The 24,254-nt window shown below is 47.6% G+C and overlaps 1 protein-coding gene across 2 annotated transcripts in view; it reads right to left on the reverse strand.

The window, feature by feature from the left end:
• GAB2 (GRB2 associated binding protein 2) overlaps positions 1-24,254 on the reverse strand; it is a 183,331-nt gene that overhangs the window by 16,062 nt on the left and 143,015 nt on the right. For both annotated transcript variants that reach the window (XM_074955580.1, XM_074955586.1), the window contains 2 exons: positions 5,279-5,519; positions 330-916 (listed from right to left, as the gene is read on the reverse strand). In XM_074955580.1, the coding sequence (XP_074811681.1) occupies positions 330-916; positions 5,279-5,519 (828 nt within the window). The remainder of the gene's footprint in view (positions 1-329; positions 917-5,278; positions 5,520-24,254) is intronic.

A 24,254-nucleotide genomic window follows, 5' to 3' on the forward strand; every position in this document is an offset into this window, starting at 1 on the left:
CCCCAAAGTTTGGGGGTGACTGAATCTGGGGTTTCGGTTCAGCCCTTTATACAGACAAGAACCAACTACAGAATTTGGACATACCCAAAAATTCAGGGGTGTTCATATATGCCACAAGTCCATCCCCTTAATATGTAGCACCAGCTGCTCAGTTGGAATAAACCAGTGCACCTCCACTAATTTCAGTTGAACTATGCTGATCTACACAGGCTGAGCATCTGGCTCCACTTCTCTCTAAGGGAGTCAGCATCTTTGGCTGTACTGTTCAACTTGATATCTGGGAAAAGATGCCTTGCCCCACCACACCCCCGTTTAAATGTAACACTTACCTCGATGTAGTCTGCTGTTCTCCACTGCTGGTAATGTGTTCCTCCTGGGAATGGTAGCCGCCACGGAGACCATACCTATGCTTTCACCATTCGGCGGGCGCTGCTGGGGGCTGCCCCACCGTGACTCTATCTGCCCTGGTTTAGGGGGCCGGGGTGGGGGAGCAGCGGATGAATCACTGGAGGCCACGGCCAGCGTGTTGTGGTTCTTGTCCAGTGTGAATGTCCTTGGGATCTGGTATACAGAAAGAGGGGTGACGGGGATGTCATAGGAGTCCGTGGAGAGCTCCCCAAACTCCTTGCACAGGGTGTTGTTGGGAGTCTTAAAGGTATAGACCTCCTCATTATCCGTGTCAGAGCCCGTGAGGCTGGCTTTGGTGTGAGTGTAAGAGCCAAAGCTCCGCGGGAGGTCGTAGGCACTGTCCCTGAGCTCCGAATTGTGTCTGCTGGGCTTCGGCAAGCTGTAGAATCCGTGGACTTGCCCGCCGACCCCGTTCACACAGTGTCCGTTGCCCTGGGAGAGTTTCTGAACGGCCGTGTCGCTCCTCATGAAGAATGAGGACCTTGTGGCTTGGGAGAAACTGGCGCTCCTAGGAAAGAGGAAAGGGTGTGGCTTAGCTCTCCGAGGCAGTGTGGCCAATGGCTACAGCAGGGGTCTGGGCGTCTGGAGAGCCACTGACTTGCTCGGTGATCATGGGCAAGTCACGTGCTACACCCCCTGTGCCTCCCCAGCCTGTACAAGTGGAGAAAGACACCTGCCTCACTTGGTTCCACCACAGAACAAAATCCCGAGGGGAAACCTGGGGGCAGCAACAGGAGGGGAGCAGGAAGGGAATTCAGAGGCACAGAGCTTTCATGGTTAACTTGGGATCTGAGCTGTAGGGGGCCAGCCCCCTGGCTGTGTACTAGGGCTGGACAAACTCCACCTCCCTGATGGTCCGATTCAGAGCCCTTCCCTGTGGAAGGAATGATTTGGTTGTGACAGAATGCACTCCTGTGTTCACACCCTATTGTTATCATTTTTGTACAAAGTGTGCCTTGTGAGGTACCATTGGAAAACTCATAATTTGCAGGTCAGTCTTGTCCTGATAAAATATGTGTGGCAACATTGTATGTGAAGTTATAAGATTTTCCTATGTGATGTTATTACCCTCTGTTCCAAACCCCACAGCCCGCCCAAACAGAAGTTGGCAAACAGGTCTGTCCTAACACAAAGGAAAGTATGCTCTGCTAAATTTGCATTTAAGTGGTAAACGGAGTCATCAAACAGGGAGGGAAAACAAAGGAAGTTCAAACAGGTGAAAAAAAAACCCAGTGGGGAACATCCTTCCACATAGACTCTGTGTCTCCTGGGTTTCAGCTGGATATGTTTTCCAAGAGGGGGACTGAAACTATAAAAAGAGACAGGACAACACCGCCCCCCCCCCAGCACGTCTCTCTCCCTCCCTGTCCAGTGCATTCACTGCACCTGAAGAGACAAAGGAAGCAGCTGTTGGGCTCTGGGAGAAGTGGTCCTGATGTAAAGAGTTTGGGCAGTAAGCCTGCTGAAATTATGTGGTGAGAAGACTTTGCTTTGAATCTTATATAGTTTCTTAATTTAGGCATCAGGAGGAGTTTTATCTTTATTTTTAATGTAACCATTTCTGATTTTTATGCCTCATTACTTGTACTCACTTAAAATCTCTCTCTTTGTAGTTGATAAACTTGTTTTATTGTTTTATCTAATCCATTGTGTTCAAGTTGACATATCTGGGTCACTCCATTTGGGGTAGCAAGCTGTGTTCCCTCTAAGATGCACACTTACGCGGCCACACAGGAACCCATCAAGGGCTGCACATCAGCAGCACTGGCACACACACAGGGGAGCGTGGAGGATGTGTAGGGTGGGTGGGGGCAGTGGGGTGAGGTGATGGGGGTTTGGAGGAGCGTGGAAAGTGCAGGGCTACGGGGATGGTGGGGGGGAACGAGATGCCTCTCTCCTGGACCCAGCTCTGGGGTTATGGCAGGGATGGGAGAGATGCCTCTCTCCTGGCCCAAGCTCCGTGGCGGTGGCAGGGATGGGAGAGACGTCTCTCTCCCAGCTCCAGGGCCGGAGGAGTCCTTTCTCCCCGCTGCAGCCCCGGAGCTGGGGGAGCCTTGGGAGTCAAGAGACTTTGGCTCTTTCTCCAGCTCTGCCATTAAGTTTCTGTGTGGCCTTGGGAAGTCACCTCACTCCACACTGCGCCTCAGTTTCCCCATTTTCCAGATGGGAATAATGATATTGACCTTCCTCTGCAAAACACTTTGAGATTTATAAATGAAAAGCACTAAATCTGGTTGGCTTATAGATTTGTGTTTTAAAAGGAAATTACCCAAACTAGGACTAATGGAAATGTTTTTGTGACTGTTTTTGTCGGATTTCCAATGACGACAATTCCCTGAGTGGTGAGTGTTGGGGGGCTGCAGGGTGAAGGGTCAGGGGGAGTGGGGTATGTTGGGGGCAATGTGGTGAGTTGTGGGCATTGTAGGGGAAATGGGGATGTCGGGGGGTGGTGGGTAGTTTGGGGACAAAGAAAATTTTAGATTTCAGAATTGGGAAATGGGTCCCTAACCTCTTCTTCAACCAGGGTCCTGTGTGGCCTTGTTGTGCCACTGATAATAGTGTTCCAGGGAAGATTTTGCCTGCAGTAAATTACACAGCGGAGCTGAAATTTGTTTCTGAGGTGCGTAACTTTTGTACACGGGGTAGGCAAGGGCCAGCGAGAGGATGGTTTTGTTTCTATTTTAAGATCCAGGCATGTTTCCCACAATGTGTGGTGATAAAGGTGCTGCTGTTCACAGAAACCATCACAAGATGGCGCTAAGAAATAGACTCATTTGAACAAAGACTGAGCATCACAAGACAATGCTGAATTTCACCAAGTGGATACTCAGCCCTTGGAATTTGGTTCCTGGGTCCCAGCCGGGTATTTTGACTCTGACAGTGACTTACCCCAGATGCCCCAGAGAAAGAGCCTTGCTTTGCCTTTCATCTGAGGATCTGAAAGTACTTTGCAAGGGTTAATTAGTCAGTTCCCCCTAACGCTGCTGCCACATAGCGACTATTATCCCCATTTTACAGCTGGGTAAGACCCAGAGAGGTTACATGGGAACAGTACCAAGGAGCCCTGACACCTTGCTCTGGGCTGTAACCATGTGTCAGGGAAGGAATTTTCTTCCAGACCCCTACTGGAGATCAGCTGATATCATGATCATGAAGGTTGACAGCCCTTATCATTTTTATCCCAGCTAATGTACCTGCAGATGCTTCTCTGGGCATTCGAATTATTTCTATAGAGTCCAGGTTAGAGCGGGGCAACATTTTTCGAGTGTAAATTTTTTCCAGTGAAAAATGCCGATCTGGTGACATGAAAATGTTTTGCGAATTCCTGTGCTGAAAACAAAACACAAAAATTCTTAATCTGGGCATGTTTCATTTCAACCTTTTCAAAATGAAACGTTTCAATATTTTCAGTCTGGAGCAACTTTTTGTTTAGAAATTTCCTGTCATTTTACTTTTAAAAACAATTCAGAACCAATTTGAAAGGCTCAAAATCAAAACAAAACATGCTGTTCAACCCAAAACAAAGTTTCGTTTTACTTTTCGATTAACTGAACATTTGAAAATTATTTTCACTGCAGCCTGAAACTATTTCCTCACACCCCCCTCCAATTTTTCAGACTTATCAGTGAAGCAAAAAATCCATTATTTGCACAGCGCTAGACCAGGTCACTGGCGTAAGGGGCTGTCTTATTCCTAATCCAAGGACATCTAGCCCTTGTTATCTTTCCTCCTTGTCTCAGATTCCTCTGTCACTAGGCTTGCAGAGGATGTGTGCAAAATGGTCTTTAGTCTCCAAGAGGCGTCTAACAGCTGGACCATGAGGAAGGTTATTTATAATGTTTCATTAATTCCATCTGAAGTTAATTTTTTTTATTGTTAGTGAAAGACAGATGCAGCAGGGAAATTCTGTGGGGACTCAGGAAAAGCCCCTGATCTCAGCAATCCAGTTGTGCTGTGACCTTTACTCCCATCTTGTTCTCTCAGTAGTCCCTCCTCGTTGCTTATACTCTGCAAACCGGCTCTTCACTGTTTAAGGCAGCCCTTCCAGCTGGGAGGTGGGATGGCTGCCATTCTCCCATAAATACTTCACTGAATGTGACTGACAGCTGTGATGCAAACCAAGGTCTGGGGTACAGCAGGTTTGCACAGTCACCATATGAAACGTCAGAAGGGTGTCAAACAGCAGGCAAATCCACCCTTCCCTTGAAATAGAAAAATGGTTATTTTGTCCAGAAAGCTTTACCTAAAGGTTAAAACTGGAAACGATGGGTCAGATTCTTGCACTGCAGAGGAGCTAAAAAGATGGGCAGCTTAGGATTCCTTTAGCTGGCATAGTCACTTCTTTGCTGCCCCCTCTCAGCCACTCCAGCATAGGGGGCATGTCATGGACATAGAGAGGGAGAGAGGGCTTGGACACAGTTCAGCTGCATGCTGGCAATCCCTAGCATTGGAACAGCCCCCTGGAAGTCTTTACAGCTGGGTGTAATGTAGATAAGCCACAAGGCTGCTCTAAATTATGCCATGGGCTACCCCACCCCACGTCAGCCCTGGGGATCGGGGGGACATTAAGACAGTTTAGAGCCAGCATTGCCCTCTCTTCAGCTGCCTAGATTCACTGATGCAGTAAGGCTGACATCATGCCTTTGATCAAGGCACAATTCTCATTCATGTCAGTGACAGATATGTGAGATTAAATGACTTGCCCAAGATCACATAGCCAGTCAGTGGCAGAGCTGGAAGTAGACCCCCCAGAATGCCTGTGTTGTAGCCAACCGCCAGCGCTCCCTCTGGATATAGCTCTGAGGGTGGAATATCATTGCTGATGTTACAGGGTTTCCCCCTATGTTTGCCCATAGACCTCCTACTGTACCTTGTATTTTCTGATTTTCGACTCATACACTGGTGCAGGAAGAGATAGTCCTGTGGGGCGCTGGCAGACAAGGTGGTCTGGACGTGGTTGGCAGGTGAATCGAAAGTGAACAGGGTAGGTTGGCTGGAGTGGGCAGGAGCTGACGACTTGCGTTCTCTGAGCAGGTGGTGGTTGGAGCTGTTTAGCTCGGCTGGGGAGGAGCGCGGACCATGGCTCACCAAGGGAATGTTCCTCAGAGTGTCTGTGTGAGAAAAATACAATGAGGATTATTAGCATGTAAACAGCTAGCCCTTTCTAGCTATAGCTCTACAAGCACCATACAAAGGCGGAGGAGGAAAGCGAGACGTACAGTGGCCTACCCAAGAACACTCACTGGGTTCTTGGGTCACCATCACCTGGCTCTGCAGGCAAGTGCTCTACCCCCAGGCCACACTCCACTGCCACTCAATTAGGCACTTACTTTCAGTCGTCAAAGTTATACCTGTCTAGAGATCTCAGCTGCGATGGACTTAAAAATAACAGTGCAAAAGCCACCAATCCAATGGCAGCTTTGCAGGCGGTCCAAATACTGAATAGGCCATGGGAGTCTAAACTGTATTCTCACCTCCAGATCATGACTAACACACATTGGCGGGGCAGCAAGGGCAAACTTGTGTTCCCACCGCCCCTCAGGCTGTGGATAAAGACAAGATTTAATTCTCCAGGGTTGCCCATCTGGTGCCTTTCACAAGCACTAATGATTCATGCCAACTACAGAGAATTCTTTCCTGGGTATCTGGCTGGTGAATCTTGCCCATATGCTCAGGGTTTAGCTGATTGCCATATTTCGGGGCGGGAAGGAATTTTCCTCCAGGGCAGATTGGAAGAGGCCCTGGAGGTTTTTCGCCTTCCTCTGTAACATGGGGCATGGGTCACTTGCTGGAGGATTCTCTGCTCCTTGAAGTCTTTAAACCACGATTCGAGGACTTCAATAGCTCCGACATAGGTGAGAGGTTTTTCGCAGGCGTGGGTGGGTGAGATTCTGTGGCCTGCGTTGTGCAGGAGGTCGGACTAGATGATCATAATGGTCCCGTCTGACCTAAATATCTATGAATCTATGAACCTTGTCCTTAATAATTTGAACTTTAGATTCTTTAGGAAAATGCTCAGGCGTTCAGGGAGAGGGAGATGGTTTTGCTTATGGTTATTAGTGACATAGTCATGCAGGAACCCACCATATTCCTCAGCATGTGAAACAGACAGTTATTGGTGCTGGCGTTAAATTAGTGTGTATCTGCTGACAAAGCCACCTAGGTGATCATAGAATCATAGACTATCAGGGTTGGAAGGGACCTCAGGAGGTCATCTAGTCCAACCCCCTGCTCAAAGCAGGACCAATCCCCAACTAAATCATCCCAGCCAGGGCTTTGTCCAGCCTGACCTTAAAAACCTCAAAGGAAGGAGATTCCACCACCTCCCTAGGTAACTCATTCCAGTGCTTCACCACCCTCCTAGTGAAAAAGTTTTTCCTAATATCCAACCTAAACCTCCCCCACTGCAACTTGAGACCATTATTTCTTGTTCTGTCATCTGCTACCACTGAGAACAGTCTAGAGCCATCCTCTTTGGAACCCCCTTTCAGGTAGTTGAAAGCAGCTATCAAATCCCCCCCCCCCAATTCTTCTCTTCTGCAGACTAAACAATCCCAGTTCTCTCAGCCTCTCCTCATAAGTCATGTGCTCCAGCCCCCTAATCATTTTTGTTGCCCTCTGCTGGACGCTTTCCAACTTTTCCACATCCTTCTTGTAGTGTGGAGCCCAAAACTGGACACAGTACTCCAGATGAGGCCTCACCAATGTTGAATAGAGGGGAACGATCACATCCCTCAATCTGCTGGCAATGCCCCTACTTATACAGCCCAAAATGTCGTTAGCCTTCTTGGCAACAAGGGCACATTGTTGACTCATATCCAGCTTCTCATCTACTGTAATCCCTAGATCCTTTTCTGCAGGACTGCTGCCTAGCCATTCGGTCCCTAGTCTGTAGCGGTGCATGGGATTCTTCCGTCCTAAGTGCAGGACTCTGCACTTGTCCTTGTTGAACCTCATCAGATTACTTTTGGCCCAATCCTCTAATTTGTCTAGGTCCCTCTGTATGCTATCCCTACCCTCCACCGTATCTATCACTCCTCCCAGTTTAGTGTCATCTGTAAACTTGCTGAGGGTGCAGTCCACGCCATCCTCCAGATCATTAATGAAGATATTGAACAAAACCGGCCCCAGGACCGACCCTTGGGGCACTCCACTTGATACCAGCTGCCAACTAGACATGGAGACATTGATCACTACCCGTTGAGCCCGACGATCTAGCCAGCTTTCTATCCAGCTTATAGTCCATTCATCCAGCCCATACTTCTTTAACTTGTTGGCAAGAATACTGTGGGAGACCATATCAAAAGCTTTGCTAAAGTCAAGGAATAACAAGTCCACTGCTTTCCCTTCATCCACAGAACCAGTTATCTCATCATAGAGGCAATTAGATTAGTGATGTACACACACAAATACACCCAGGAACTGGAAACTGGGTCCAATGGTGCAACTATAAACTGGCAGCATCAAATGTCACCTTCTCTGCAGGGGAATATGGGGAAACAGAAGGAATTAAGTGGTCGTGGAGCAAATGGACTGAGGGCCGGGTCATGGAAGTCACCTAGCAGGAGGTTCTCAGCACTTGACAGGAATAGGAGGCTATTTCTCCTCTCATTTACTCCAGTGAAAATCAGGAGAATGTTCCCTGAAGTCAAGGAGGTCACACTGGTGACAAACCAGCATAAGAGGAGAATATATTCAGGGTCTCTGCATAGGAAAGAATTAAACCAGGCTCCCACTGAAGGGCTCCTAAGGGCCTCTTTAAACAAGTTCTTTAGTTCCCAAGTTCTTGCCTTCAAGCTTAGCCCCAATTGATCCTGAGGAGGGAATAAAAGAAGCAGGTGGCTGACTGCATTTGCCTTGCTGGGACATCCTGAGGCAAGGGAGCCTGATTCTTCCCTGCCTTGGGCAGCCATTCACACCTGTGCCCAGTGAGTCCACCATGTTACCAGCATACAGTGGAAGCATTTTATACCGTTTTTGCGCTCACTTTGCACAGGGGTAAATGACTACACAAGGCACAAATCTGCCATGAATCAGGCCCTAGCATCATCATGAACTCACTGGAACACCAGTTTACAAATGGGAGCTTTTAAATAGTGAGCTGTGTTTCTCATCCAAAGAACTCCCCAGAGGCGTTAGAGACAGGTGTTCAATATGCCTCACCACACACCTGTTTGGGATTATTACATCCTAGTTACAGCAGGGTAAACCGAGGCACAGAGAAGTGAGGTGTCTTGCCCAAGGTCACATATTGAGTCAATGGCAGAGCAGGAAGGCATTCCAGAGTCCTGATTCTCCTCTCCTACTGGTTTTATGGTGTAACTCTATTGATTCCAAGAGAGCTATTTCTGATTTACACCAGGTGAAGTGGGAAAAGATGCAAGGCCTAACTCAAAGTCCCCTTCTCTAGCCACTACCTAACACTGCCTCTGCACTGTTGCTGAAGGAGAAAATACATTTTAAAATACTAACTCTATTTCCACCCAATGCCCCTACAGTGATCCAGAGCAATCCCACTGCCATCCCAGCTCTCCGATAAATGTGCTTCAAGCACTTGAACCAGGCATGAATTTTTACAGCCAGGCTGTAAGCCCCATAAAAACAAGGAAATATATATTGGAAAAGCAGAGCCAGTTTAGTTAAAGTGGTTTCAAGAGCTCCCAGGTGAGGCACGTAATCACAATACATATAAAACTCTAGTCATATGGTACTGAAGTCACCATTTTTATAGCTGTGATTTTAACTAATGTAGTGTTAATAGGAAAAGTGTCTGATTGACAGTCCTGGGGAATTAAATCCTCTCTCCATGGAGCTGGCACAGCACAGTCAACAACAGTGCAAACTGCTCGTTTGCCTCAACTGTGATCTGCCTGGACCACCCATAGGGATTCATAGATAAGGATTATGATCAGCCGGTCTGTCTTTCAGTGTACAGGCCAAAGAACGTAACCCACTAATTCCCACACCGAGGGTATAACTTCTTGTCTGAGCCGCAGCAGCTCTTTTACAAAGACATCCGGTCTTGATTTGAAAATGTCAGGTGATGGAGAATCTACCACAGCCCAAGGTTAATTGTTCCACTGTTACAAATTTGTTTCTTGCGAGAGGAGAGACAGACAGCTCAGTCTCCATGTCCATTCAATCCTGAACCTTTCTGCCCAGTGGGGCAGATAAGTGCGAATTGAGATGGTGGGTTTGTGAAGTGGACACCTGTGCACTAAGATCTGGACTTGGATCACAGCCTTAGTTCACACATGGCATCACTTCTGAACCAAACAAGCTGCCTGCCAGACTATGTGCCTGACAGATAAATATGCAGAAGTAACAGGCCCTGGCCTGCAGTTTTTGTCCAGGGAAAACTCCCAGTGAAGTCAAGAAATGGAGCCCACTGGTTGGTAGTGTTACTCTGTTTTGACCCAAGTGGCGAATCAAAGCCTGTGAGTGTTCCAGTTGGGACGAGAAACAGATGATAGAGGCTGATATTTCTTTGATGCAATCTTGTTTATTTACAAGGAATGTACAAAGTCCTGCTTCTCCAAACACAGGAGGAACCCAAAACAGGGGATAGCTTTATTGCTTACAGCCCTAAACCTCTTTTAGCCAGCACCAGACCCCAAAACTCTCTCTCCAGCTTCTTCCAGAGCTGTACCATACTTATAGGCCTCTGCTTGAATTTACAGTACTCAGCAAAAACTCTTCTGCCCACACAGTTTAAAACTCTCGGGCAGGATCACATAACCCTTTTGTTTTAGGTGGGGGATTGTGATTAATTTATCCTTACAGTTATGTTAACTGAAGAGTGCATTCACATCCATTAATCTCAACAAAGTTTTAACTCAATCCATAACAAGGTTTCACCTGGCTCATAACAGTATTATAATAAGTATTATTATTTACACAGCACCCAAAGGTGTGTTAGGTGCTTTGGGCCAGAGCTTTAAAGATGTTTAGGTACCTAACGATGGAAATAGGTTCCCAGTGGGATTTTCAAAAGTGTCTAAGCATCTAATTCTCCATGGGAGTTAAAAAGCTGGCCTTTTGCAACATGTAAGAAGGCAGAAGTTCAGACCCTGGTTCCCTGATCCACCTACATTGTGCGGCTAGGGTTGCCAGCCATCCAGTTTTCAACGGGAACGCCCTGTTGAAAAGGAACCCTGGTGGCTCCGGTCAGCGCTGCTGATCGGGCTGCTAAAAGTCTGGTCAGCGGGGCAGCATGGCTAAGGCAGGCTCCTTGCCTGCCCTGGCTCTGCGTGACTCCCAGGAACCGGCCAGAAGGTCTAGCTCCTAGGTGGAGAGGCGGCCAAGGGGGCTCTGAGTGTTGCCCCCAACCCCGAGCACTAGCTCTGCAGTTCCCATTGGCCAGGCAATGGGAGCTGTGGGGGTGGTGCCTGTGGGCGAGGGCAGCACATAGAGCCTCCGTGGCCAAGCCTCTGCCTTGGGGCCGCAGGGACATGTCGCCACTTCCGGGAGCTGCCAGAGGTAAGCGCTGCCTGGAGCCTGCACCCCGCACTCCAACGCCCTGCCCCAGCCCTGAGTCCCCTCCCACACCCAAACTCCCTCCCAGAGCCTGCACCCTGCACCCCAATCCCCAGCCCTCCTGCACCACAAACCCCTCATCTCCAGCCTGCACCCCCCAGCCTGAGCACTCCGAACCCCTCATCCCCGGCCCCACCCCAGAGCCCACACCCCCAGCTGGAGCCCTCACCACCACACACCCTAACCCCCTGCCCCAGCCCAGAGCCCCCTCCCACACGCCAAACCCCTCATCCCCAGCCCCACCCCAGAGCCCACACCCCCAGCCGGAGCCCTCATCCCCTCCCACACTCAAACCCCCTGCCCCAGCCCAGTGAAAATGAGCATGTGAGCGAGGGTGGGGGACAGTAAATGACAGAGGGAGAGGGGCTGGAGTGAGCAGCGGGTGGGGCCTCAGGGCTGGGGGCGGGGCAAGGGTGGCCGGTTTTCTGCAGTCAGAAAATTGGCAACCCTATGTACCTCTCTGGTTGTGTGCACCAGACGGAAAGCAGGTGTAACTAGCTGTTTGAAAATCCCACAGTGTTGGGGAAAGTCCAGGTAAAGTGAAGCCCAGAGAACTGGCCACCCCAGCCTCCTAGCTTCGGTGTAGAGTGTGTGTCAGGGGCATGACTGCAGATGGGGGTGTGGCTGGAGTGCAGCTCCGACGTACAAGATAAAACCTGCAAAGGGAGACTCTGATCTCCGTTATGCTGGCAAATACCACTGTAACTGAGATCAGAATTTTCCCAGTATAACCCAGGCCTGCCTGGGGTGCTGCTCTGTCCCCCTCTTGTGGCACCTAGCCCAGCTAGAGACTGAGGACTCTGCTACAGCCTTAGCTAAGAACAGGGTTTCTCAAATTTCATTGCACCCTGACCCCCTTCTGACAACCAAAATTACAACACGACCCTAGGAAGGGGGACTGAAGCCCGAGACCCATCACTCAAGGCAGGGGGGCCAAAGCTCAAGCCTGCCGCTGTGAGGGGCACTAAAGTTTGAGGGCTTCAGCCCCGGGCAGTGGGGCTCAGACTTTGGCTTCAGCCCCGAGCCCCAGCAAGTCTAACACCAGCCCTAGCGACCCCATTAAAATGGGGTCTGTGGTGGGGCAGCTGCCCCACCCCTATGAGAGATAGGGTTAGATTAGGCCAGAGCAGCTGTGCAGAAGGGCAGCCAACCAGGAAAGGGCCTACTGGGAGCCAATCAGGGCTAGGCTAGGCCCTATATAAAGGCTGCCCAGGAAGGTAGCAGGTAGTTTGTCCCAGACCTTTGTGGGGGAAGGTCTGTCTCCTGATCAGGAGACAGGTACCTTGGCTGGAGCAGTGCTGGGCAGGCTCAGGGAAGCATAGAAGGGCTCTGGCCCAATACCTGCCAGACTGTGGGCCCTGATAGAAAGGGCCTAGAGGGTATAAAGGGCCAGAGGGGAAGTGGCCCAGGGACAGTTAGACAAGGGGAGAGAAGGAGGGCAGGGAGGCTGCCACTAGAGGGTCCCTGGGTTGGGACCCAGAGTAGTGGGCTGGCCTGGGTCTCCCCTCTTCTTCCCCCCCCTTCCTCCTTGTACAGCACCTGGCTGTGGAAGGGTGGCTGTGACAGACTGCAACTGGCCCTTGAACAGAGGGGCTAGACTTGAGGGGTTGTGGTTGGCCACTGTGGCAGGAGCGAACTGAAAAGACTGCTGTTAACCCTCTTTCCCCTCTCCACCCCCCGGAAGGGGGTGAGTGTGGACTTGGGGGCACTACTGGAGGGCAGTGTCCTGAAGAGGATGGTGTGAGCTGGGTGCAACATGGGTTGAGATGCCAATCGAGGGCGAGATGGACGGGACACCACCGGCAGAGGCCGCTCTGCATGAACTGAGCTAATTCCCAGACTGAACAGGAGGAGGTGCTGTGGTGGGGAGTCACAACCCTGTCACAGGGTCCTTACCCACAGTTTAAGAACCTCTGGCTAAGAGCGATAGTGTATGAGCCGCTCCTACTGTGTGAGCTAAAAGACATAAGTTTCAGGGATCCCAGGTTTGATCCTGCCTGCTGATGACTCTGGTGTGTTGACATTACACCAGCTCTAAAATGAGATTTTGATTAGTCCACACCCTTTTATCTTCCTCCGTGATTATTAGTAAACATCTCCTAAACAATCCACTGTCTTTAACCATCACTTATCACAGGTAAGGTTTGTTTCTCCTAACTTGACCATGGGATCCTATTGAAAGAGAATGTAAGAAACTGGGTGATGTAAGTGAAAGTTGCTGTTATAAAGATCATGTTCCACCTGGGACATCACTGGAAGGACAAATGAGGGATCTTTGAATTTTATCTGTCTTCTCTAGATCCCCAAATCTGGGCCAGATTCCAATCTAGACTGAAGTCAATGCTGCTACTCTGGATTTACACTGGTAAAACTGAGATCAGAATGTGGCTCTTTGTCCTTGTGACACGACCAACAGAGAGAAGAATGGCCCCTCAGGAGGTGGTTTTTTTCAGTCCTCTAAATCATGTCAAGGCACCAAATTGATCTGTCTGCTGATCTTTCACTACTGATGTATTTTCCCCCATCATACTGTGAACTTTTTCTATTGAGACAGAAAAAGCACATTAGTAAAAGTCCAGGAGCGTGGCTCAACTTTATTGTGTGGTTTGTACTAAACAAAAAAATCAATATTTAACATTGACATTAATGGGGTTAGAGAAGAACTTAAACCTAACTCTTGTTTTCTTTGCATGGATATTAAAAATCCCTCGGTGCTTTTCAGGGGAGTAGACAGCTGCCTCAGTGTCCTTGGACACTTATCATTATTATTAAATATTTATGTTGCTATAGTCGCTAAAGACCCCAATCAGAACTGGTGCCCCACTGTATTGTAGGCTCCGGAGATACAGTCCCTGCCCCGAGAATCTGTGAGCTGGGTTGCTGGCTGCATCAGTGCTTGCACCAGCACAGAGGGAATGCAGTTTTTGCCTCCCCTATTCAGTGCCTGCTGAGATGGGGGTGGCCTCTGGCTAGGGCAGTCCAGATGACTTCACTGAGTTGCATCCTCTGCTGCAATGGCCTGTATGGGGCTTTACTGGGGCACAGAATAGGCAGAGCACAGATCCACTCTGGCTACATCCTAGATCCATCCTCTCCGTTCTCTGGCCTGCCCCTGCAACTGGGGCTGTTGCAGAGGCAGTACAGGGTGCCCCTGCCCGGAGGTATTCCTCAGGGGGGGAATTTATGCCTGCCTCTCAGCCCCTTTGCACCAGCCTAGCTGACATAAATGGGCTGTATGGCAATGATAATGAAGACAGGCAGCATACTAAAGGAGAGGGACAAGGATACAAACAAATTGATCCTATTTTCTATAAATACAGACTAGTCATAAAAAGACCATATTGGGTCTATCCAGCCCAGTATCCGATCTTCTGACAGTGACCAATGCCAGGAGCTTCGGAGGGACTGAACAGAACAGGTAATCAAGTGATTTCAGGAGAGTAGACAAGTGATTACCTGATACCTATTCTTAGCTTCTGGCAAACAGAGGCTAGGGACACTTTAGAGCATGGTTTTACATCCCTGCCCATCCTGGCTAATAGCCATTGATGGACCTATCCTCTAGAAACTTATCTAGTTCTTTTTTGAACCCTGTTACTCTTGGCTTTCACAATATCCTCTGGAAAAGTTCCACAGATGGACTGTGCATTGTGTGAAGAAATACTTCCTTTTGTTTGTTTTAAACCTGCCTATTAATTTCATTTGGTGACCCCTAGTTCTTGTGTTTATGAAGAATAAATAACACTTCCTTATTTCCTTTCTCCACACCAGTCATTATTTTATAGACCTCCGTCATATCTCTTAGTCGTCTTTTTTCCAAGCTGAAAAATCCCAGTCTTATTAATAAATCTCCTCATATGGAAGCTGTTCCATACCCCCTATCACTTTTTGTTGCCCTTTTCTCTACCTTTTCCAATTCCAATATATCTTTTTTGAGATGGAGTGACCAGATCTGTGTAGCATGGATTTATATCGGGTGGGCAAACCTTTTGCCCCAAGGGCCACATCTGGGTGGGGAAATTGTACTCAGGGCCATGAATGTAGGGTTGGTGCAGGAGGGGCTCAGGGCAGGGGGTTGGGGTGTAGAGTGCAGGAAGGGTTCAGGGTGCGGGCTTCAGCCTGGCACCGCTTACCTCGAATGGCACCAGGGTGGCAGCGGCACGCAGTGGGACTAAGGCAGGCTCCCTGCCTGCCCTGGCCCTGCACTGCTCCCGGAAGTGGCCAGCATGTCTGGCAGTGACTCCTGGGCATGGGGTGGAGCAAGTTGGCTCCACCGCGCTGCCCTTGCCTGTGGGTACCTCCCCCGAAGCTTCCATTGGCTGCAGTTCCCCACTCCTGGCCAATGGGAGCTGCGGGGGGGGGGGCAGTGCCTGCAGGCGAGGGCAGCGCTTGAAGCCCTCTCCCCACTGCTCCCCCAGGGGCCGCAGGGACATGGTGCCGGCCGCTTCCAGGAGCAGTGTGGGGCCAGGTCAGGCAGAAAGCCTGCCTTAGCCCCACTGCGCCATGGGGCTGGCAATCCCGTGGGCCAGACTGAAAGTCCTGATGGGCCGTAGTTTGCCCTCCACTGATTTATATAGAGGCAATATATTTTCTGTCTCTTTCTTAATGATTCCCAACATTCTGTTCACTTTCTTGACTGCTGCTGGATGTTTTCAGAGAACTGTCCACAATTACTCCAAAGTCTCTTTCTTGAGTGGTAACAGCTAATTTAGACCCCATCATTTTATATGTGTACTTAAGATTGTTTTCCAATGTGCATTACTTTGCATTTATCAAGTCTTGCTGTTATAAATAAAATGGCAGACATCCCCATCTGCTCCTCAGCCCAGACACCCCCTGCAGGCTGCCCACCTCTGTGGAGATGCCTGTATGAAAAACAAAAAAGGATCCCAGTTTCATAGGTATTCACATCCTCAGGCCACGGTGTATTTTAATTATTGTTGCACAGGCCTAACCGCTAAGGCAGCCATTTTACATCACACCATAAGCTGCCTCTTCTCATCTATCATTTCTACCTCCTTCATGTCAAATCTCCCCTATGGCTACTGCTGCCCAACAGTCATGGGAATGAGGCATGTTAGAATTCAACGGCATTGGGAGTAGATTTGATTGTCGGGGGCCATTCCGCCAAAGTGATTTGGCATCTACTGAAGATGTAGGGAAGCTGATGAATGCACTAAAAAATAAACAGCAATTTAAGGCAGGACTAATGGCTCCACAGCTCTCCCTGACTGCGAAGATGTTTATAAAAAAAGGGCAAAAAAGCAGGTGGCAGGGGAGCTCCAGTAAAAGCATGCTGCTCCCTCAAGGGACGCCATTCCATTGACATCCGCATTGATTTTCAAAATGAATTCCCATTACGCTTCCCGCACTGACCTGGACACCAAGCACATTAATGGGAGTGAATTCAGCACTCACTCACTCCATTAGGTTTGTGAGATGAACTCCATAAATAGCAGGTGAGAGATGGATTGTTCTGTGGGTCTGGGAGGGTATTTCAAGTGCCAGAAAAATAAACCCAGCTGCTGCACCATGAGGCTGCCAAGATATATTTTTGTTATTAGATAGGAAAGTGTGCTTTAGGTCAAACCTCAGCGATGGGTACTTTCGGGGAGGGATGGGGAAAAGTATGCAGTGTTAAAAGATTCACCTGACATGATGAGGATTATTTTTGATCCATGCTAACAGCTCCAGTGCTTGAAGAAAAGCCAAGGTGTTAGCATTTCTATACTGGCTGGAAATGGCAATAGGTTAGAGGAAGGCTGATCTTGTGATTATGCCACAAGGCTGCAACTCAGGTGCTCTGGATTCCAGTCCTGGCTCTCCACAAGCGGCCTGAGTCACCTTGCACAGAGAGGGAATGACTTGCCCCTCAGCTCCCCATCTGTAAGGAAAGGAGAACGCATCCTTTCTATCACCCTTTGTCTACAGAGACAGTACGCTCGTCAGGACAGGCACGGTTTGTACAGCCCCTAGTACAATGGGGCTCTGATCACAGCTGGCATCTCTTGGCCCTACTGAAATGCAAATAATACCAGCGATAGGGTTCATTTTTAGCAAGTACAAACCTGCTGAACTGAATATAATTCCCATTCTCCTAAAAATACACACCTCATGCATGGTTGGCAATGCAGTGTGGAGAATGGGAGAGAGGGATTGGTAATAGGCGATGGAATCCTGGCTTTCTCCACCATGGGTTCAAAGCCAGCCCCAGCTGGCATCTCCAAAAGCTATAGCCAATTAGCAGGTGGTAAGAAATGAGCTGACAGGCTCAGTTCTGAGTGGGCAAGGTCATTGCAATGGACACTTCTGCTGGCAGGGTTGCTTTTCCAGAGTGGGGAGGGCATACAGCCTACCTTGCCCCTCGGGGTTGTTCAGTGGGGGCAGCTAGCATCAGCCCTGTTTGCTGTGATGTGCCCATTTCCTGGATGGGCAGAGAACATCAGTTTCCAGAGCCTTGTCTACATGGAGTATGTTGTTTCCTACCATTGTTCTAGCCCCAGTGCAGCTTCTGCAGTGCTGCAATAACGGCAGCGCTGGTGTAGATGGGGCACTGGTGTCTTTAACCACTGTGTGGTCTAATCCCAGAACGCTAGTGCTTCCACCTTTGCTAGCCCTACATTCTCCGGAGAGACCATGCAGGGCTCCCACTCTAGTCCCCCGCCTGCAGTATTATGGGGTAATGCCTAGTAACACCAGAGTTAATGTTGCAGCAGTGTTTCTGTTTAGAGCTATTTGAAAGTGCTCCTAAATCCACATGCTGAGGCAGGTGGCCATGAAAAAATCCTTGTGCCACCCAACTGTGAGTCTGCCCTCCTCTCCCCCGCCCCCCTCCACCCACCCACACTCTCTCTCTCTCTCTCTCTCTTTTTGATTCTTTCCCGAAGGAGTCCCTCAGGCAGCTCCCAGGACTGTGCCTTTGTGTGCAACCAGTCTCAGGTATTCCTTGGATCAACGAATCACAGAGCACAGTGAAGGAGTACTAGTGGCACCTTAGAGACTAACCAATTTATTTGAGCATAAGCTTTCGTGAGCTACAGCTCACTTCACTGAATTCATGCATCCGATGAAGTGAGCTGTAGCTCACAAAAGCTTATGCTCAAATAAATTGGTTAGTCTCTAAGGTGCCACTAGTACTCCTTTTCTTTTCGCGAATACAGACTAACACGGCTGCTACTCTGAAACAGAACACAGTGAAGTCTCTATGAACAGGTGTGGTACACTGGAACTGTGCCAGGTGCAGGGCAAATATCAAGAGTAGTTATGGAGGGCTAAGGTACTGTCATATTCCCAGTTCCTCATGCCATCCCCACGGGGACAGAGTTAAGGTTGTGTGGGAAGTGTCATTTTAACCTCACATTTCCTGGTTTTCCAGCCCTTCAGTTTTGGGCATTAAACTCTCACGATCTGGCAAGGCAGGGGGTGCACAGGGCACAGCTCAATGCCGATGAGCTTCACTCCATGTTAGCAGCATTGTTTTGCATGTGAACCACTCCTCAAGTTCATGCTACAGATGCTTTAGTGATCCCTTAAGGAAACATGGCCTGATGCTCAGCTGGTGTAAATGGGTGTAGCACCACCAAAGTCAACGTTGTTGACTGACACCAACTGAGGCTATGGCCCTGCAGAGTTCAGAGTTAAGATGTGCATGTTAAGCCTTATGTTATGGTAAGGAAAAAAACAACAGACGCCATCCCAGAAGGAAAAATGTGAATCTGAAACTGTGGCTCGCTACAGTATTGACTAGGCTGGGAGCCAGGAATTTTTTATGACTGTTTTTCAATCTTAAAAAGTTGGTATTTCCCTCCTTGTTGACAGCTTTAAATTCCCTTGCTTAGAGCACTTGACTATTACAGGGTACACATTTTTACACAATGTTCCCATGCTTATCTGAGTAAAATAATTACTCAGTCTCCTTTGGAAATTATTGCTCAGAAGGTAGTTTTTTAACCATGGCAGCTGATATGACAGTTCTCCCCTGCCTAGAGCCAGATACAGCCCTGAAACATTTCCCATGTTCACTGACTTGAAAAGGTGCGTCTATGGAAGAGCTGTAATCCCTTTTCACAGTCAGTTTATGTTCATGAGCTTCTTGTAGACACAGTTAGGGCCAGATTTGGTTTCCATATAATGTTTTTTTTTTTTTTTTACTCCTGTGAGAAGTGCCATTGAAGTCAATGGGAGTGTTTGCATGAGAAAGGACTGCTGATGTGAGATGGCATTTGCGGGGCAGGTCCTGACGTCACTGTGTTAAATGATGCAACGCCCATCTGATACCATAGGCCTGCTTCTCCTCTCGCTTATGTTGCTGTGAAGCGTGGGTAACTGCAGAGGAGCCAATGGAATCATGTGGCTGTGAAACGGGAGTGGAGAATCAGGTCCAACATGCCTTGGGAATACGGATCCTGCTTTCAAGCTCTGTTTTGTGGATGAGGCAAGAATTGCCCTTTAACGCAAGCTAAATTCAGAGACAAATTAGGGTTCATGCTCTAGATGTGGATTAGCAGAGTGACCAATCAAATTGATCTATGAAGCCATCAGCTCTTCATGCTTTTGGCTTGTGCTCATGTGCCTCCATAATGGCACTTGGGTGCAAGTGGGGCAGGATCTGAGGCTAAAACAGGGAAAGAACAAGTTAAAAGAATTATTTAGACAAGCTACAAAGTAACAGCCGTGTTAGTCTGTATTCGCAAAAAGAAAAGGAGTACTTTGTGGCACCTTAGAGACTAACCAATTTATTTGAGCATAAGCTTTCGTGAGCTACAGCTCACTTCATCGGATGCATACTGTGGAAACTGCAGAAGACATTATATACACAGAGACCATGAAACAATACCTCCTCCCACCCCACTCTCCGGCTGGTAATAGCTTATCTAAAGTGATCACTCTCCTTACAATGTGTATGATAACCTGGATTTGTGCTGGAAATGGCCCAACTTGATTATCATACACATTGTAAGGAGAGTGATCACTTTAGATAAGCTATTACCAGCAGGAGAGTGGGGTGGGAGGAGGTATTGTTTCATGGTCTCTGTGTATATAATGTCTTCTGCAGTTTCCACAGTATGCATCCGATGAAGTGAGCTGTAGCTCACGAAAGCTTATGCTCAAATAAATTGGTTAGTCTCTAAGGTGCCACAAAGTACTCCTTTTCTTTAGACAAGCTAGACATCTCCAAGTTGGCAGGGCCTGAGAAAATATATCCCAGAACACTTAAGGACCTGTCTGAAGAGATCTCTGAGCCATTAGCAATTATCTTTGAGAATTTGTGGAGGACAGGAGAGATCCCAAGGGAAAATATAGTACCTATCTATAAAAAGGGAATAAGGATAATCCAGGGAACTATAGACCAGTCAATTTAACTTCAGTATCCAGAAAGATACTGGAGCAAACAAACAATCAATTTGTAAGAAACTAGAAGATAATAAAGTGAAAAGTAACAGTCAACATGGATTTGTCAAGAATAAATGAGGTCAAACCAACCCAATATCTTTCTTTGACAGGGTAACAAGCCTATGGATGGGGAGAAGCAGTAGATATGATATATCTCAGTTTTAGAAAGGCTTTTGATACTGTCTCACATGACTTTCTCATACACAAACTAGGCAAATATAGCCTAGATGAACCTACTATAAGGTGGGAAAAACCATACTCAAAGAGGAGTTATCCATGGTTGTCAGTTAAACGGGAAGGGCATATCATGTGGGGTCCTGCACGGATCTGTCCTGCGTCCAGATCTATTTGATATCCTCAAAGGATTTGGATAATGGCATAGAGAGTACACTTGTAAAATTTGCCAGTGATACCAAGGTGGGAGGGGTTGCAAGCATTTTGAAGGACAGGATTAGAATTCGAAATTGTCTGGAGAAATGGTCTGAAGTAAATAGGACGAAATTCAATAAGGACAAATGCAAAGTACTCCACTTAGGAAGGAGCAATCAATTGCACAAATACAAAATAGGAAATGACCTCTGAGGAAGGAGTTCTGCAGAAAACGATCTGGAGGCCATAGTGAATCACAAACTAAATATGAGTCAACAATGTAATACTGTTGGAGAAAAAAAAAGTGAATATTTTGAGATGTATTAGCAGGAGTGTTGTAAGCAAGACACGAGAAGTAATTCTTCCACTTTACTCAGCACTGATAAGGCCTCAAGTTCTCGGCACCACGCTTCAGGAAAGATGTTGACAAATTGGAGAAAGTCCAGAGAAGCAGCAAAAATGATTAAAGGTCTAGAAAACATGACCTGAGAGGACAGATTGAAAAACTTGAGTGTGTTCAGTCTGGAGAAGAGAAGACTGAGGGGGGACATGATAACAGTTTTCAAGTATGTAAAAGACTGATATAAAGAGGAGGGTGATAAATTCTTCTCTTTAACCACTGAGGACAGGACAAGAAGTAATTGGCTTAAAATTGCAGCAAGGTTGATTTAGGTTGGACATTTAGGAAAAACTTCCTATCTGTCAGGGTAGTTAAGCACTGGAACAAATTGTCTAGGGAGGTTGTAGAATCTCCATCACTGAAGGTTTTAAAGAATAGATTAGACACACCTGTCGGGGATGGTTTAGCTAATACTTAGTCCAGCCTCAGTGCAGGGGACTGGATTAGATGGCCTATCAAGGTCACTTCCAGTCCTATGTTACTATGATCATATGACGTGCCTCTGATGGGAACTTGCAAAGCCTGAGACGTGGCTCTCGGCTCACCTCTTGCCCGGTTGTCTCTTCCTGTTGAAACTGTCAGTATGTGTCTTTTTTTTTTTTTAATGGGGATAGTAATATATCACCTTCTACAAGTGAATCCAGACAGTGGTGAGGCTCAGGAGGTGTCGTCTTTGCCACCGGTCTGGAGAGGATCCGTCTTCCATTCATGGTCACGTTCACTAATGCAGCACTCGCACCACTGACACCGAAGGCATAGTGCCAAATCATAGGGTGAAATCCTGGGCCCTTAATGGGCACTTTGTTCTTGACTTCAGCAGGGCCAGCTTCCAATCTAAGGGCATTCTACAGTGCAAAGTTAAGTCAGCAGAACCACTTTGCTCAGGGCTGTGAAAAATTTCACACCCTGTACAATGTAATTAAGCTGATTTAAGCCCCAGTGTAGCCACCACTAGGTCAATGGAAGAATGCTGTAGCATTTCTAGTGTAGAGATACCCTAAGTGTATGACAAGATGTGGTTACAGAGAGGGGGAGTACCAGGAAACAATAAGACAATATTGGTCAGCATAACAGTCAGGGTCTTAGCGCACCAGCTGCCTGACATCAGTCTCTCTCAGGTCACTTTGCTTCTGCCAAATGAGCATGCTCTTTCTGAGATCTTTTTATTTACCAAACCTTCCCTCTGCCTATCACATCTGGAAAATCTAATATGAAATGGGGGAAAAAAACCCATCTCTCCTCGTCAGAAAACTGACAGAGCTCTGGAGCAGAGAAGTGAAGTCACCTTATAAAGGTCCATCTAACAGCTTAATGGGAAAGATGATCTCAACATTTTTTCCTTCCCCACTTCTTGCTGGCAGATTTTGATCACTGCCTTCTCTTCTTTCGTTCTGCACATTCTCTCATCGAACTCAATGCCCCTTAAAGTTAACACCACAATTCCTCCCTTGTCTCTTTTCTTCGGGGACCATTAAGACCTAGAAAGTCACTGGGTTGTTGTAATTTTAAACCCAAAACAACAGCAGTGTCGAAACTTGAACTCAACCCCCCCCCCCCCCCCCGAGTGCAAGGCTAGAGGAAAATCATGAAGTCATTGCATTAATCTCAGGCGGAGACATTTTCAAAGTTACAGTGAATGCTATTTCCTAGTAAGATATTCTCGCATCTGCTTTAGGGCTTTCTATAGCGTCCAGCCCATAGATATAGTTTCTGAATGCTAGGATTGGCTGCTCACCTACAGCAGAAGTTCAAAACTTACAAGTAATCTTCTGTGTTGAAATATGAAGCACAATGGACAACTGATGGTCACGCAGAGTCGCTGTTGTGAGATGCTGAGCACCTTAACAGTTTCAATGGGAGCTGAAGATGCTCCCCATTCTGTGTTATAGCTGACAATGATTCTATGGGCCAGATCCTCAGCTGGTGAAAATTAGTGCAGCTAATTAGTGCAGCTCTGTGGACTTCGATGGAGCTATTCCAGTTTATACCAGCTGAAGATCTGGTCCATAGAATCTACCACTATCCATTTCATGTATTTAAAGGGAGCTAGGTGCCACAGGAAACTGATAATGGGCTACAGCTTTTCACCTCTAGGTTACTGGTTCAAATTCAGGGCAGGTTATTACTATTTGCATGATAGTAGTGCCCAGAACTGCAGCGGAGATCAGAGCTCCATTGTTCTAGGTGCTGTAGAAACACAAACTAAGAGACAGTCCCTGCCACAAACAATTTTCAGTCTGAATACACAAGTCAGACAAAGGAAGTATCACCATTTCCTAGATGGGGAACTGAGAAAAAACAGATTAAGTGATGTGACCAAGTACATACGGGAAGCTTGTGGCAGAGGAAGGATCGATTCTACAGCTACTAAGGTGTAGTCTCATGCCTTAAACATATGACCATCCTTCCTCAGTAGTGAATGCAAACTGGTGGCCAGTGCAAAAGGAGCTGGTGGTCTCAGTCTAGTTCCCAGTGGAGAGATGTCCACATTCCACTGTCATTGGCACTCAGCAGAGAGGCCAATGACTAAAATATCCTCTCAGGTGCATCAATCAGCAAGTTCACAGGAAAGTGAGAAGTTTGCACTGCCCGTGTTTATTCTTTGGGTAAATAAAGGACGGCTGTCGCCTGGGCTGTCAGTTCAACACCTTTCCCAAACATAAGATTTTGCTTCAATAAATAAGCGATGCCACAGTTGAGTTTGGCTTTTGCTGTTTTGTTTGTGTGTTACAAAGTGAACATTTGCTGAGAGGTGGGGAGAGAGAGAGAGAGATCAATGTAAATAAAATAACATCCCTGTGTGCAGAAGTGTCAGCAATCTCCTCGGACTGGTAAAAAGAATACAGAAACATGAGACCCTTCCAAAGCAGTGATAGCCTCGGAGGAGCATGGGAACGAGGGGAAAATATCACAGCATGGATGAGAGAGAGAGAAGGGAAAAGAGCCAAGTCAGATCATCCTGACCTCAGAGCATTATATATCTCAGTTATTTTAACAGAAATCAATTATTTGAAGGACAAAGAGGGAAAAGGGAGAGAGGCTGCAACATAAAAGGCACAGCAATGCGCCTGATCTACCTTGTAGCAATTCATATGAGATTCCCTGCCCCATCCCCCAGCACGAACCGACTAAGAAGCCAATCCAAATG

This window comes from Natator depressus, chromosome 1 (assembly GCF_965152275.1).
Source record: "Natator depressus isolate rNatDep1 chromosome 1, rNatDep2.hap1, whole genome shotgun sequence".
Lineage (NCBI taxonomy): Eukaryota > Metazoa > Chordata > Testudines > Cheloniidae > Natator > Natator depressus.